Raw genomic sequence first — 16,313 nt, 5'->3', positions numbered from 1 at the left:
CCACAATCTCAGATTCAACATCAGTACTTAGTGCTGGCTTCACTACTCACTTTTGCAGGATGGGCACAGGTTCCTCACCAGATTCATCCTATGGAAAACGTCTGGACAATGCATCAGCCTTTGTGTTTTTAAACCCTGGATTAAAAGTTATGAAAAAGTTAAACCTTTGAGAAATAATGACCACTGAACTTGTCTCTTTGTAATACTCTTAGGCAACTCAAGGTAAAGGAGTTTATTATGGTCCATAATTACATTAACAGGGTGAATAGCTCCCTCCAAAAAGTGTCCCCATTCCTCAAATGCTAAATTGATAGTGAGTAGTTCTCTATTATCATTTTCGTAATTATGTTCGGCCAGAGATAACTTCTTGGAAGAATATGCACATGGATGCAGTTTACCAACAGATGAACCCTTGAGACAATATAGCTCCCACTCCCACCTCTGATGCATCAACTTCCACTGAGAAGGGAAGAGACACATCAGGCTGTATTGATACAGGGGCTGATGGGAAGCATTTTTTTAGACAGTCAAATGCAAATAAAGCACTCTGAGACCAGTTAGAAAAGTATGTACCTTTCTCGTCATGTCAGTCAGTGGTCCTGCTATGGCAGATTTTTTTTTTTTATTAAACTTCCTGTAATGATTTGCATGAACCCCAAGAAACATTGCAGTACCTTAAGGTTGTCAGGATGGTCCCATTTTAATATAGCCTGCAACTTAGAGGGATCCATCCTAAAACCAGAAGTGGAAATTATGTAACCCAAAAATGGAAGTTCCTGAACAGCGAATATACTTCTCTAGTTTTGTGTACAACTTTCTCTCTCTGAGAATCTGTAAAACCTCCTTAACGTTTCAAATATGACCCAAAATCCTGTGAACAAATGAGAATGTCATCCAAGTAAATGATAACAAATTTCCTGAAAAAGTTAAAAAAAATTGTTTAAAAGAACTGAGAGTCCTCAGTGGTTGATACCTTTTAATGGCTAACTGAAAAGATGGTAGTAATTGCAAGCTTTCGAGACTACTCAGGTCTCTTCATCAGGCATGGTATAACACAAAATCTGAAGAGTCACATATTTAAACACAACAGGACTTAGAATAGTGCAGTAAAAAAAAACCCAACAAAAAACAAGTTATATAAAACAGAACTATCTCTATGGCAGGGGGGCAAACTGTTGTGGCCATAAATTTTGCTGCAGTTCAGCTTGAAAGTTTTATTGTCCTCTGATAAGTTTCTGGTCCAGGGCTGTGACACGCTCGGATGGTCAGAGGAGCACATCTTTTAACTGATGTAAAAAGACATGAATCCATGAGACACATTCATTCCTGCTCTGAATGTGTCAAAGGTCATCATAAGTTTGTACTCCCATAGTCTCCTATCTCTCTGGGACTTGAAGTTTCCTTTCAATACCAGCAATTTCATGTCCATGATGCTGTGGTCTGAGTTACAAAAATGTTTGGCCACAGGTAGATCCATCTTTTTTTCTCTAATTGTGTGGCGGTGAGAATTCATCCTTGTCCTGAGCTGTTGTCCGGTCTCCCCTACATACAGACCCCCAGTTGGACATTTGGTACATATAATTAAGTACACCACATTGGTTGTGGTGCAGCTGAAGGTACCTGGGATCTTGTAGTCCTGATGTGATCTGGGAATCTTCTGATCCCCAAAGGACTCTGGAACCGCATCTTTATGGAACTAAAGACACTTCTGAAGAAACGCGCACAACTGGACGGCGACATATTTTTCTTATCCAAATGCAAAAAGGAGAATCTGATCTTCAAAGGATTCTGGATCCACATCTTGCTGAAAAAGTTAATCATCAGTAGCGATCAGACAGTGCAGGTATAAAGTCCCCTAAATGGACTAGTAAACTAGTAAAACCAATAAAAATGTAAAAAAAAATAATTAAAAAATATAACTATAAAACAACAATACAAAAATCACATGTATAGTATCGCTGGGTTCAGAAATGCCCGCTCTATCAAAAATATGAAATCAATTAATCTGAACAGCAAAGGGTGTAGCGAAAAAAAATTAAATCGCCAGAACTAAATTTTGGGGGTTGCCACAACATTTTATTAAAATGCAATAACTAGCAATTAAAACATCGCATCTATCCAAAAATATATAATTAAAAACATCATCTCAAGGCACAAAAAATAATCCATCACTGAGCCCCAGATCCCAAAAAATGGGAATACTACGGGTCTTGGAAAAATGGCGCTAAAAGTGCAATTCTGTTTTTTTTTTTACAAACTTCTGATTTTTTTTAACTACTGAAGGATACTTAACATGCTGCGATATCAATAACGATATCGCTAGCGAGCATACCCGCCCCTGTCGGTTGTGTGACACGGGCAAATCGCTGCCCGTGGCGCACAATATAGCTTACACCCGTCACACTACTTACCTGACTAGAGACGTCACTGTGACCGGCGAACTGCCTCCTTTCTAAGGGGGCGGTTAGTTCGGTGTCATAGCGACATCACTAAGTAGCCGCCCAATAGCAGAGGAGGGGCGGAGATGAGCGGGCCAACATCCCGCCTACTTCCTTCCTTCCTCATTGCTGGCGGGACGCAGGTACGGTGAGTTTCCTCGTTCCAGCGGTGTCACACATAGCAATGTGTGCTGCCGCAGAAACGAAAAACAACCTCGCTACTCACCTGTCAATGATTTTTTATGTTGGAGCGACCTCTCCAATACCAATGATTTTTACCTCTTTTGCGATCGTTTTAGGTTGCTCAGAGGTGTTACATGCTGCGATGTCGCTAACGACGCCGGATGTGCGTCACAAACACCGTGACCCCCGACGATATATTGTTAGCGATGTCGCAGCGTTTAAAGCACCCTTTAGACAAAAGTAAATCTATACATGTTTGATATCTACAAACTTGTAATAACCTGGAGAATAATACTGGCAGGGCAGGTTTACCATATAGTGAAGATCGTAAATAGTAAAACAAAAAACTTTTTTTGCAATTTCATCACACTTGGAATTTTTTTTCTTGTTTGCCAGTACAGTATTGTGCAGAATGAATAGTGTTGTTCAAAAGTACAACTTGTTCCACAAAAAACAAGCCCTCATATGGCTATATTGATAGAAAAATAAAAAAAGTAATGGCTTTTGGAAAAAGGGGAGGAAGAAACTAAAATAAAAATGGGAAATTGCCCCAGGGTGAAGGGGTTAAGTGTTGGGGACACCTAGTAAATTGCATATTAATCATTATTAATATAACAGTGTTTGACCCAAAAAATCATGTTTTACCGCAGTCTTCAAATATAACTAAAAGGGTAAAAAAAATTTCATCTTTCCATATCTTAAAGAACCATTTTAAGCTAATACTAATTTCATTATAAAATCAAACAGAAAAGTTTTTTAGATTAAATTATTTACTGTAAGTCACTCAATATTAAAAGATAAGAAAAAATGACAACTGGAGAAGTCATTCTGCTGCATAATATTCTGTCTGGGCCATATAAATAAAATAGTATGCAGAATTAATTTTTATACATCGAGTAATAAATTCTACAAATTATTGTTTGTGCGTGAGGACAAACCTGTGCTAGATAAACTTTAGTGAAGGGACTTTAATGCTTTTTTTTCCTGGCCACCACCCAGTATAATCTTCATGTAATGTACACATACACAGCTTGAACAGAATGTCACGAGCTGTAAAAATCAGCTGGGACACAGGGAAGAAAACTAGGACAGGAATATTTGTAGGATTACTCTGATCCCTTTCCAAGACCTTGTAAAAATAAAAATATAATTTACTCAAAGGAACAGTTCAGAATGTTACGTAGGTCTTGTGTCACATGTTAAGTATTCACTCAGGAGCATGCCAGTGTATTTTCATTAGGGAAAAGTAGGATGCGTGCCAACAAGATGGCAGATTGGCTGGAATCTCCTCTGGGCACTTCCGGTTATCATGTGAGCGGCAAACCAGGAAGAGAGCCTTCAGTGTAAGCATTAAGGCATGTCCCATTAACGCTCTCATAAAACACTCAGTCACTGGAATTTTAATAGACAGGGTAGAGAGGAAGATACAAATAATGGTTGATTCACATGTATGTGCTAGTTTGTTGGAGCTCAGCCTGCACTTCACAACACACAGGCAGATCATCAAGTCACCATGGACGGTAAGTCAATTTATTTGTATAATCATTTCTGTAAATTTTAGATTTGAAATGAACTGATATAATATTATACAGAATTTCATTAATACAATATATAGTGATAAATAAAACTGTTCCAACTTTTAGTATAGTACGTTTTGATATCTAACAGCTTGGGTAAACCAAACTTTTTTTATATGCAGTAATTTTATAGTATTATATTCCATAAGAAACAGTAGAGTTTAGAGTTTTATGTACATTTAACTCATTTTTTTCTTTGTACTTTTTCATATATTTACCACATTTTACTTTATCCTTTAAGAGGGAAGATAGGATCCATGATTAGGTAGCTTTTAATGTTCTAACGTTGATTTTGTACATTTTAGGTTTATATGTGTATTTCAGTCATAGGTGTTCTTCAAAAATGGATTTATAGGCATGACTACTACAGCTGATCTTAGTCTGAAATTTACTTTATTTTAAAATTAAATTCACCACAAAATCTATGCATTCTGACTGAATTTGAAAATATTGTATATTTTAAAGTAAGAGACAAATTAATGTTTAGTTTAATGAGATACTAGCAGAAACTCTTTGCAAAGGGATAAACAGATAAAAATTCAGTATATAATATCTGTTATATACATTTCTGAGATTAATTAGCCTGCATAGTCCAGCATGAGAAAATCAGTTATCATTCTCACTCGGCATCTGAGATCTGAGTACTATATGGATGACTATGGGGGGTTCATTTTAATATATAGAGGGTTGGGGAGGTGCATTTTAATATAAAGAGGACTATGGGGGGTGCAATATAATATATGGAGGACTACGGGGTACATTATAACATATGGAGGACTATGGGGCGCATTAAATGTGGAGGACTGTCGGAGTGCATTATACTATTTGGAGGACTATAGGGTGCATTATAATATATGGAGGACTATGGGGTGCATCACAATATATGGAGGACTATTAAGGATGCCTCATACTATATCAAGGACTATGGGGTGCATTATAATATATGGAGGACTATGGGGTGCATCACAATATATGGAGGACTATTAAGGATGCCTCATACTATATCAAGGACTATGGGGTGCATTATAATATATGGAGGACTATGGAGTGCATTAAACTATATTGAGGACTATGTGGGTCTCATTATACTATATGTACAACTATCGGTGAGTACATTATACTAAATGAAGGACTATGAGGTGTGCATTATACTATATGAAAGGTAATGTGGGGTCCAGGGCCCATTGTACTATATCAATGACTATTGGATGCATTATAATACTATATGGAAGGCAATGTAGGGCCCATTATACTATATGGACGACTATGGGGGTGCATAATACTATATAGAGGAAGGATAATGTGGGGCCCCACAATATGGAAGGTTGTGTGGATGTTTATTATACTATATGGAGAGCTATGAGGGAGCCTTCATACTATTTGCGGGCCATTATACTGTATGCAAGCAATTACTATGTGAAGATTTGTGTGGGGTCCATAATACTGTGTGGAGGGTTATGTGGGAACCACTATACTGTTTGGAAGATAGTAAGGGCCATTATACTGTGTGAGAAGGTGTGGGTGCCATTATACTGCATATAGACCTATTATATTGCATTGAACTATGCATTTGGAGGGTATGGTGGAATAATTCACTGTAGAGTATTATACAGTCTTTGAGGGGCACTTTTGTTGGCATTATACTTTATATGTGCAATGAAAGGGGAATCCAATTGGCTCAATAGAAGAAAAAATACTTTGTAAGGGCTGTAAAGTTATAAGCTAAAGGCCACGTGTCACTAAGCGACATCGCTAGCGACATCGCTGCTGAGTCACAGTTTTTGTGACGCAACAGCGATCTTGCTTGCGATGTCACTGTGTGTGACATCCAGCAATGACCTGGCCCCTGCTGTGAGGTCGCCGGTCGTTGCTGAATGTCCTGGACCATTTTTTGGTTGTTGCTCTCCCGCTGTGAAGCACACATCGCTGTGTTTGACAGTGAGAGAGCAATGATCTGAATGTGCAGGAAGCAGGGAGCTGGGTTCCACGGACGCTGGCAACCAAGGTACACATAGGGTAACCAAGCAAAGGCTTTGCTTGGTTACCCGATATTTAGCTTGGTTACCAGCATCCGCAGCTTCTAGAAGCCGGCTCACTGCTTCCTGCACACGTAGCCAGGGTACACATCGGGTAACTATAAGCAAAGCGCTTTGCTTAGTAACCATGTAAGTAAGCAATGTGTACCATGGTTACGAAGCACAGCGTCATTACACGGGTCGCTGGTGGCTGATCTCTGATCGCTGTGGAGATCTGCCTGTTTGACAGCTCACCAGCGACCATGTAGCGACGCTCCAGCGATCCCTGCCAGGTCAGATTGCTGGTGGGATCGCTGGAGCGTCTCTCTAAGTGTGACGGTACCTTAAGTTCTTATGTGATCCAGCCGAATGGTAGTTAATTAATTTATTTATTTATTTACTAATTTTATTTTGGGCAAGGCCAATTACAACTCCTGTTATATGACATAAGGTCTATGCACTCCTCTGACTCCCACTTTCAGGAGGATTCTTCTAAATGTCCCCTTTCTCTCAAAGATATAAAAAGGTCATTGGCTTTATTATGATCTCAGTAACAATGAAAATCCACAAAAAGCATTATGGTTGTTGTATGGTAACTAGAACAGACAGACTTTTTTTTTATGGAAGGACGAAGGAACAATAAGAAGAAACTTCCTCAGATTTCTGGAAAAAAGGGTTGCCATCGTACTTAAGCCTAGTGTACAAAGAGGAAAGGCATGTTGTAAAAATTATAGACAACCATAAAATTGTTCAGTTAAAGAGCAAAAGAAGTCAGATTTTGAAGCAAGTGTAACAGTTTATAGAATGAGTGCAGATGAAGAGAATGCTTTAGTATACGGTTTTTCTTGGTTACTGCTACATAAGTGATGAAGTTGGTAATATGCTTGAAATGATCAAAAATTTCCAGAAAATGGGAAAACTTGATATTTTTGTTAGAATTGATCCTCAAAAAAAATGTTTTAAAGTTATTATAACAGTTTACTGGTTTTATTGTGTTTTTTGTATTCTCTAACTTGTCTGAAGATCATGTCAATGAGAATTTAGGAGATAGGTGCCACAAAGGAGGATAATGCAACAAATTGTGCTAAATTGTAATTTTTGTGACTTGATGAGGGAAAATTCCCTTCAGGATTTTTACACAGCTGTATACTACATACCAATATGAATAGAAAAATGTGTAATATAAAGACTTCAGAATTTGGAATCATATAAAATTTAAGTGTGGCATTGCTCAGTAGATCAGATGTGACTTGTTGCCTCACACATCATCTAATTTTAGATATTATAACAATCATAAAAAAGAAATGTTAAAATAATTTGGTAATAATAAAAGTAATTATAGGCCACAAGATTAAAAAATGTTGTGAGGCAACACAGACCATGCAATTAAGTGACAAGAATCAACAGTATGTGGTGGACAATTTATTAAGTAAAAGGGACAGCTATGGAATTCGGAATGTTCTATTCATCTCAGTTACACATAGTACTGCTAAAAATACAAAAAGGTTTGATTAGTTAGTTAAATGTAAATGCACTAAATCTATCTTCCCTCAATACCATGAAATTCATCCTGTAGAATTCCTAAAGGACAAAAAGACTATAGAAACCCAAGAACAAATTAATTTCATCCATTGTTCTTCTTCCAAGGTTTGAAGATCCAGGTCAATGGTGACTACTTTGGCCAGTGATTTTACTAAAACCACACAACCCATATGATATTAATTTACATAACTTTTACACTAAATAATAAAAACTCATATGTTTTTAGTCTTCTATTCACTGGCCAAGAGCTTCTTTACAAACAGACACTCCTAAGGTGACAATTGCATCCAATGAAAAGCTTGATGTCCATGATACTTTTAGGGAGTACGACAACTGGAAGCCAGACCTCCTTAGCATTATAAATTTTAGGGTACCAATTTTTCTCATCAGCTAGATGTCTGATTGAACCTGAATCTTTCCTAGAAACTGGATGGACAGTGGGAATGAAAAACAAACAATGTATATTTCTACCTTTATTCACCTATTAGATTAACAGAATGATAATATGGAAGAATATCAGCAGAGAATAATATTTGCAAGACCCAACACAGTTTCCTATGTTAAGAATTGCAATGTATCTGTACAAATCACATGCTATATAGTTGATCCATATGGAATCCAATTTTTTTATTTGCCCATAGACTTGAATAAGCAAGTCTCATTTGAAATATGGAAGAGAATAATGCAGGCTGCAAAAAACAGAGCAGCCAGATATATGCTGGGAGTTAAAAGAGAAATTTGAACTACAATTGATACACTGTGTTATGCCAGTGGCACTTTCACTTTAAAGGGGTTGTCCTCTACTCGGACAACCTCTTCTCAGTCACTATATTTCCCCATGTAAAGTAAAAACACCCTCTGGTGTGAGCGTTGTTTCATTCAATAAAAAAACGTGAGCCCTTATGCCAGTTAGCGTCCGGTTCACTCTCACTTCCTTCAGTTGAAACTGTAATCAGGAAGAAGTAAGAACTGCTGCTGCTCAAACACTTCCTCTGGATGTCAGTTTTGTCCAAAGGAAGTGAGAGTGAAGCAGATGCTGATTGGCTGTAGGGCTCATGTCATGTGAGCTCCAGGAGACCTGACAAACACATTGCTGGAATATCACCCACACCGGAGGTGAGTATAAGCCGTCAGTATTCTGTGCAGGGGATATAGTGATTGAGAAGTGGTAGACCAAGTAGTGGGCAACCCCTTTAATTTCTTTTTTTTTAAGGTTTGTGGCTTTTCGTCAGACTTTAGCATACTGTAGTTATGGCTAGTAGTAGTTAGACTTCATTATATTTTTTATGGGCATAGTGAGTTTTTTGTTGTATTGTTAACCTGAGAAATTCTGTGAATTCAGTGATAGATCTTGAAGTCATATGATCTATGAATTTAAGCTTTTTTTAAAAAGGGTTGTAGGAACATTTAGGACATTGCAGCGAAATTTGCAGAGGTGGCTCCTCTAGCGCTTTTGTCTACTGTAGTGTCTATTTGTGCTAAAGGTTGGGTTCACATATACTTATTACATCAGGCTTAGTTTTTTGAGCCTGATGCAATTTAGCAGGATCACAACTGATGCAAAAATGTATTTGTGGCCATCAGGCTTTTGTCTCATTAAATCCTAGGCACTGGTCAGGGGTCGATCAAAGCATTACATGAAATGCTGTCATCAGGCATCCAGACCGGTGTCTGCCCCTATCCTATGCAACAAATGATGCTCCAGGCATTTGGGAACTATGCCATTGCAAACATTGGAATCCGTATTTCCATCATTTTCCATCCTGCACTTTTGTTAATCGCCAGAAGGAAATTATTATGTAGCGCAGATATATTATTATTATTTATTATTACAGCGCCATTTATTCCATGGCGCCTTACATGTGAAAAGTGGTATACATAATAAAAACAAGTACAGTATTCATAAACAAAACAAGGCTCAGAGTGGTACAAGAGGGGAGAGGACCCTGCCCGCGAGGGCTCACAGTCTACAGGGGATGGGTGAGGATACAGTAGGTGAGGGTGGAGCTGGTCATGCAGTAGTATATATGTAGACCTATAAAGTCAAGAAAACTGTGACTACCATAAAGTGGATGGTGAAAAGCAACTGAATGCAAATTCAGTTTACAGGTATATGCTCAAATCTCTGATTCAAAAAATGTAGAGACAGTGGCTATTTAGTGATAAAGTTTTCCTTTCCGGAAAGTACTATTATACAGCATGTCTGATCTGTCCGACGTGCTCAGCACTCTGTGACTCCTCTTGTCTTCAGAATGTCATTGCTGTGACATCAGCCAGATCTTTCATTATATTGGGCACGCACATGCAATACAGAGCAAATTAACGCCTAAATAATGATACAGCAGCATAAGCACAGGGTGATTGGCAGGAAGGGTTCATTTATGTCATTATGTACATTAACGTTTAGTAAGTGACTTATGAAGATACATAGACAATACAGCACAGCATTCCTGACATCACAAAGGAGTTCAAAGCTACCTGTCATCTTCCTTAAAGATGAAAGACCAGTAAAAGCTTTGAGGCTTCGGGAACATCTTGTCTACTAGAGTGTTTCCAGCAATTATGTGTTTTAATTTAGGGTGGAAAATAAAATAATATAATATGTTTGTATGAGATAGGAAAAATATATATTCATCAGCCAGAAGGATTAATATGAATTTGCAGCAAGTTACTGTATATCAGGCATTAAAACACCAAAGTGAAAATGAAGTTTTAACGTGGATGAATGGATCCCCCAAGCTTTAGATCAAAGATGCATTGTGCCACACAGTTATTCATTTACATTTTATGAAGATGATTGATCCTATTTATTAAAAGTTCAATTAAAGAGGAAGCTTGTAGAATGGCTTTTATCTTCTCTGAAATAGTTTGATTCACTCCCTTATGTGTCTAATAAATATACGGTATAGACTTGACAAGCTGCTTAGAGAACATATTCTAGTCCTTTCAGAATAAGTGGGTCACTGTTTGTAAGAAGTATAACAGCTTACTTCCAGTGCCCACTAAACCTATGCAGTAGTAGATTATAAGAAGGAGGTTGATGAGAATTAAAGATGTTGTCCACTACTTTTACATTAATGACATATTCTTAGGACAGGTCATCAATGTCTGATCGTCTGGGGTCCGACACCCGGCAAAAACACCGATCAACTGTTCTTGGTGCTGGTGACTGCGGAAGGTACCCAGAAATCCTCAGTACCAGAGATGCCTGTCTTCAAATAGCAGCCACAGCTGGATACTGCACATAAACCCCCTATTGATTTGAATGGGAGGCAAATTTGCGGTAACCAGCCGTAGCAGCTATTGGTTGACAGGGCAGCTTTGGAACTGAGCATTTCCAGTTGACTGTTACTGTGTTCGGCACCAAAAATAGCTGATCGGTGGGGGTGCCAAGTGTCGGACTCCGGCCGATTAGACATTGATGACTTATCCTAAAGATAGGCCCTATCCTAAAGATAGGCCATCAATATAAAAGTACAGTAGTGGACAACCCCTTTAAAAGACATTCTGAACAATTGTCCAAATGTGGCCCAAATAGTGTTCATAATAGCCCTGAATAAATTAGTTAACTAATACTGTATCATGTTTCATCTAAAGTACAGTTTTATATTTATTGATCACGTATATAGATATTAGATTGTATATCAATCTGACCTCACTGTGCTCTACTACAAATATACATCCGATAGCTATATTTGATGAGTAAAGACGTCATTTCTTTTTATTTGATACAGAATCCAACAAGAAAGCGCATCACACTGATATGTATAACAGCTCTGAGCTGATACTGCGGAGGGGACAATCTTGCAGAATAACATTGGAGTTCAACAAACCCCTTAAAGACTGGCAAAGTATAGTGTTTACAGTGCAAACAGGTAATCTATTAATCAAACTATATCAAAGTTACAGATTTACATATATTGGTTGGTGCCCAGGATTGGAGAATGGCTGACGGGGTGCCGATATTGAAAAGAAAGGTAAGAAAATGCATTCGGGCAACTACCATCCGGTAAGTCTGACATCAGTGGTGTGCAAAGTTTTTGAGGGCATTATAAGAGATGTCCTGCAGAAATATATTCCAAAGAATATTATAATAATTGATAGCTGGATTTATGGATTTATAAAAGATAAGTTATATCTAAAGGGTGCTTTACACACTGCGACATCACTAACGATATATCGTCGGGGTCCGGCGTCGTTAGCGACATCACAGCGTATGACAGCTAGGAGCGACGTTCAACGCTCGAATAAACGTCAAAAATCATTGATCGTTGACACATCGCTACCGATATATCGTCGGGCTCACGTCGTTAGTGACACACATCTGGTGCCGGTAGCGGCATCGCAACGTGTAAATCCTAGGTGCGACGATGAGCGAGCACAGAAGCGTTAAAATCTGTGTAACGTCGTTCATTTCCATAATGTCGCTCCATCAGGAGATACTATGTTGTTTGTCGCTCCTGCGGCGTCACACATCCCTGTGTGTGACACCGCAGGAACAACGAACATAATCCTACCTGTGTCCATCGGAAAGGAGGAAGGAAGGAGGTGGGCGGCATGTTCCGGCCGCTCATCTCCTCCCCTCCTCTTCTATTGGGCGGCTGATTTGTGACGCCGCTATGATGCCGAACGCACTTCCCCCTTGAAGGAGGGATTGTTCGGCAGCAACAGCGACATCGCTGAACAGGTATGTGCGTGTGACGCTGCCATAACGATATTGTTCGCTACGGCAGTGATCACCACATGTCGCACAAACAACAGGGGTGGGTGCTATCGCTCGTGACATCGCTAGCAATTGCGAGCGATGTCACAGCGTGTAAAGCACCCTTTACCAACGTGTGATGTTTCTATGAGCAGGTAAGTGCAAATCTGGATATTGGTAATGCAACTGATGTGATTTATTTGGACTTTGCAAAGGCATTTGATACTGTACCACATAACAGTCTTATAATGAAGCTCCTGTGCTGGGATTTTTGGGGTACGCAATGCTGGAGGATGACTGTGATGGGATTTGTTTGGGGTGTTTAATGCGGTAGCTATGCCTGCGGTGGGATTTGTAAGGTGTATAATGCTGGTGGATGCATGTAGTGGGATTTTGGGGATCTTTAATGCTGTGGGGATGCTTGGGGGTGGGAGTTTTGGGAGGAGGCACATGTAGTTTGGTGATTTTGGGGAGTGTGTGATGTTGAGGGAGATGGATGTGGTGGGTTTTTGGGTCTATAATGCTGGGAGATGCCTGTCCTGGGAATTTGAAGGTGTGCAATGCTGGGGAGATGCCTGTGTGGTAACTTTAGTAGTTCAGAACAAAGTGGTCCAATCCTATCAACATGCCAACTTTACTGTTGCATAAGGCTGATTTTTAGAAAACAATATACAAGACTAATGTTTTTTCGTTTTAAGTTAAAATAAATATGACCAAATAACAGTCATTTTCTTATTCTGCTAAGTGCTCTGGGTTTTTTACTTTAGGGTTGTACAATATTCTCTGTAATTTTTGTATCTTTTCATTTTTTGAAGGTCCTGAGAACTCAGGATATCACAACACAAATGTAGAGTTTTCCCTGTCGAGCTCATGGAGTAGCGGGCTATGGAGTGCAGTTCTGGAGTCCAGCCCTGGGAATTCTCTGCGTATCATCATGTCTAGTCCAGCAAATGCCGTCATTGGGAGATATGATCTCAGTGTCCAGATATCCGTGATGGGACAAACGTCCACATACTCACTTGGGAAATTTATTCTTCTTTTTAACCCATGGTGTCTAGGTAATACACTAGCACAACAAGACAATAGCTTGCATATAATATATATAGACTAAGTGAATGTCTGTTTGTATCTAAACGTTGCAAATACCATATTGCTATATTTCACTGGTGGGTGAGTCAGGTTGGGATAATGTTCTTTTGCAAAGGAAGCTTGAAGGGAACCTGTCAGAAGGTTTCAAGAAACAGGCATTGATCTGTCATCTAGTAGGTTAATAGCTTGACAATAATGTCCTTATTAAAAATCTGGCAACTTGCCTTAAAAACAGTGTGGGTTATAGTGTCAAGTCCTGTAATAAATATGGACACCAACATTATCCAGTCCTCCTCTTGGCTTAAAAGGGTTGTCCAGTGTAAAATGACAAGCCTGAGGTTACTCTATGACTGCAGACTTATGAATCCTCACATTGCGCCGTGAGGATTTTCCTGTGTCAGAGCCGTGAATGGCAGGTGAGTGACAACAAGTATGTAATATGCATACTCCCTGCCAGAATCTGTCTAGATAGGCACGGCCTTGCTCATTACACTTGCATTAGGCGAGGCCACAGCCATCTAGTATAGATAGGATATGTATAAATCAAACCTTCAGTCACAAGACTGCTGTTCCCGGGTTCTGATACCAGAGAATCCTCACAGCGCACAGTGTGCACAATGTGAGGATTCACAAGTCTGCAGTCACATAGAATATCTGTAGGCTTGTCATTTTAGACTGGACAACCCCTTTAATTGACATTTCAAAAGTCGATTTGTTACTTCAATACTCTCTAGTGGTATTTGGTGCATGCGCAGTGAAGAGAAGTGTTCTGGCCTTGGCTTTATCTTTGCACTGTGCATGTGTCAGATATTGCTGGAAGTGTATTATGATTGTAATGATATACCTGTAAGCAGACCTGTCAGTCATTAATCAAGCAGAGAGCAGACCCAACCAGTGTGTCTCCTTGGACTGCAGCATTTCAATACGATATCCTAAATTCCCAATTTCCCTGTTGATACATTCTAAAACTTCTCCTCCCCTTCTTGTATAAAATAAAAGTCCCAATACATTCTTAGATGTAATTTTGTGTGCCTAATTGTCCTAAAGCATAAAATCTGTTCATCAGGGATGTTACCACAAATGTTTGACTCACATAGCAAAATTGTTAAAGAGACTTCCGATCATCACGAATTACAGTCCATGATTGCAAATACTGTGTTTCTCCAGATCAAAGCAAAGAAAGTCTTAGGTGTACTTTGCACGCTGCGACATCGCAAGCCGATGCTTACGATGCCGAGCGCGATAGTCCCCGCCCCCGTCACAGCTGCGATATCCTTTGATTGCTACCGTAGCGAATATTATCGCTACGGCAGCTTCACATTCACTCACCTGCCCTGCGACGTTGCTGTGGCCGGCGACCCACCTCCTTCCTAAGGGGGCGGGTCGTGCGGCGCCATAGCGACGTCACACGGCAGGCGGCCATTAGCAGCGGAGGGGCGGAGATGAGCGGGATGTAAACATCCCGCCCACCTTTGTCCTTCCTCATTGCAGCCGGGAGGCAGGTAGGAGATGTTCCTCGCTCCTGCGGCTTCACACACAGCGATGTATGCTGCCGCAGGAACGAGGAACAACATCGTACCTGTCGCTGCACTGGCATTATGGAAATGTCGGACCCTACACCGATGATACGATAACGACGCTTTTGCGCTCGTTAATCGTATCAAAAAGGATTTGCACACTACGATAACGACTGCGACGCCGGATATGCGTCACTTTCGATTTGACCCCACCGACATCGCACCTGCGATGTCGTAGTGTGCAAAGCCCGCCTTAGTGCTAGATCATAGCACAATCTGCAAGAGGGGCTTATGTAGATCATCATTTTTAAATCTGGTTATTTTCTTTGCAGATGATGAAGTGTACTTGGCCAATGAAGAAGAGAGAAAAGAATATGTTCTAAATGACCACGGAGTCATTTTCATGGGGAATGACAAATTTATTTCATCTATTGGTTGGAACTATGGTCAGGTAACTAAAACGATTATGACGCATACCTAGAGATACAGCTCCTAGATTCTGGTACAAAATATAAATTCTCTAATGACCAATGATATTGCAAATACTCAACGTACACTAAAAATAAAGTAGGAGATACTAAGTGCCTCCAATTATTGTTTTTTGAGTGTAACAGTCACTGACGAGCAAAAGGGTAACAATGTTTTGATCTTTTGATTTTCAGGTTCCATATGTCACCATCCACTACAGGTTTGAGTGTGAGGCTACCTTCATTTTATAGACAACATCTTGGCTATGTCATACAGAAATTTGACTTGCAACTATTGAGCATATGATTAGTTATGCAGATTCTTGTCATGTCACTGCATTGTTACTGTTTTGCTCCTAAAAATCCAATTTTTTATTACTTTGTTAGTATTTTTTAAATCTACCTTTAACATTCAACATTGAATCTATCACTGTTTCCCCGCACCGTCCACATGGCAACGGGATGGAGCCTTCTGCCAGGCCTCACTTCCGCAGCTGGGATGCTTTAAATACTGTCATCTCCGGTGAACCAGCGCCAGCTATAAGCTTAGTGCTGCTTTGCTTGTGAGTGCTGGTCCCTGTAAGTGTGATCCTGATCCGTTCCCTCTCTGTGCCTTAAGCCTCTGTCTGTGTTCTGTCCCCTAGTCGTTCTGCCATTCCTCTGTCCCACCTCCTTCCTTCCCACAATAGTAATTGTTCCCTCCTCTGCTACCTCCCCACTCGGTTCTTTCCTCTGGTACTGACCTCGGCATGATCTCGACTCCTCCTCTGCTAGTTCCTCCGG

At 39.8% G+C, this 16,313-nt stretch overlaps 1 protein-coding gene across 1 annotated transcript in view; it reads left to right on the top strand.

Moving 5' to 3' along the window:
* Positions 1-4,046: 4,046 nt before the first annotated feature.
* LOC142311402 (protein-glutamine gamma-glutamyltransferase E-like) overlaps positions 4,047-16,313 on the top strand; it is a 38,098-nt gene continuing 25,831 nt past the window's right edge. Inside the window, exons 1-4 of the mRNA XM_075349789.1 lie at positions 4,047-4,141; positions 11,490-11,630; positions 13,273-13,515; positions 15,396-15,514. Of these exons, the coding sequence (XP_075205904.1) occupies positions 4,135-4,141; positions 11,490-11,630; positions 13,273-13,515; positions 15,396-15,514 (510 nt within the window). The 5' untranslated portion in view covers positions 4,047-4,134. The remainder of the gene's footprint in view (positions 4,142-11,489; positions 11,631-13,272; positions 13,516-15,395; positions 15,515-16,313) is intronic.

Source organism: Anomaloglossus baeobatrachus, chromosome 5 (assembly GCF_048569485.1).
Source record: "Anomaloglossus baeobatrachus isolate aAnoBae1 chromosome 5, aAnoBae1.hap1, whole genome shotgun sequence".
NCBI classification, from domain to species: Eukaryota; Metazoa; Chordata; class Amphibia; order Anura; family Aromobatidae; genus Anomaloglossus; species Anomaloglossus baeobatrachus.
The sequence above is the reverse complement of the archived record's forward strand: the minus strand, read 5'-3'. Positions and strand labels throughout refer to the sequence as shown.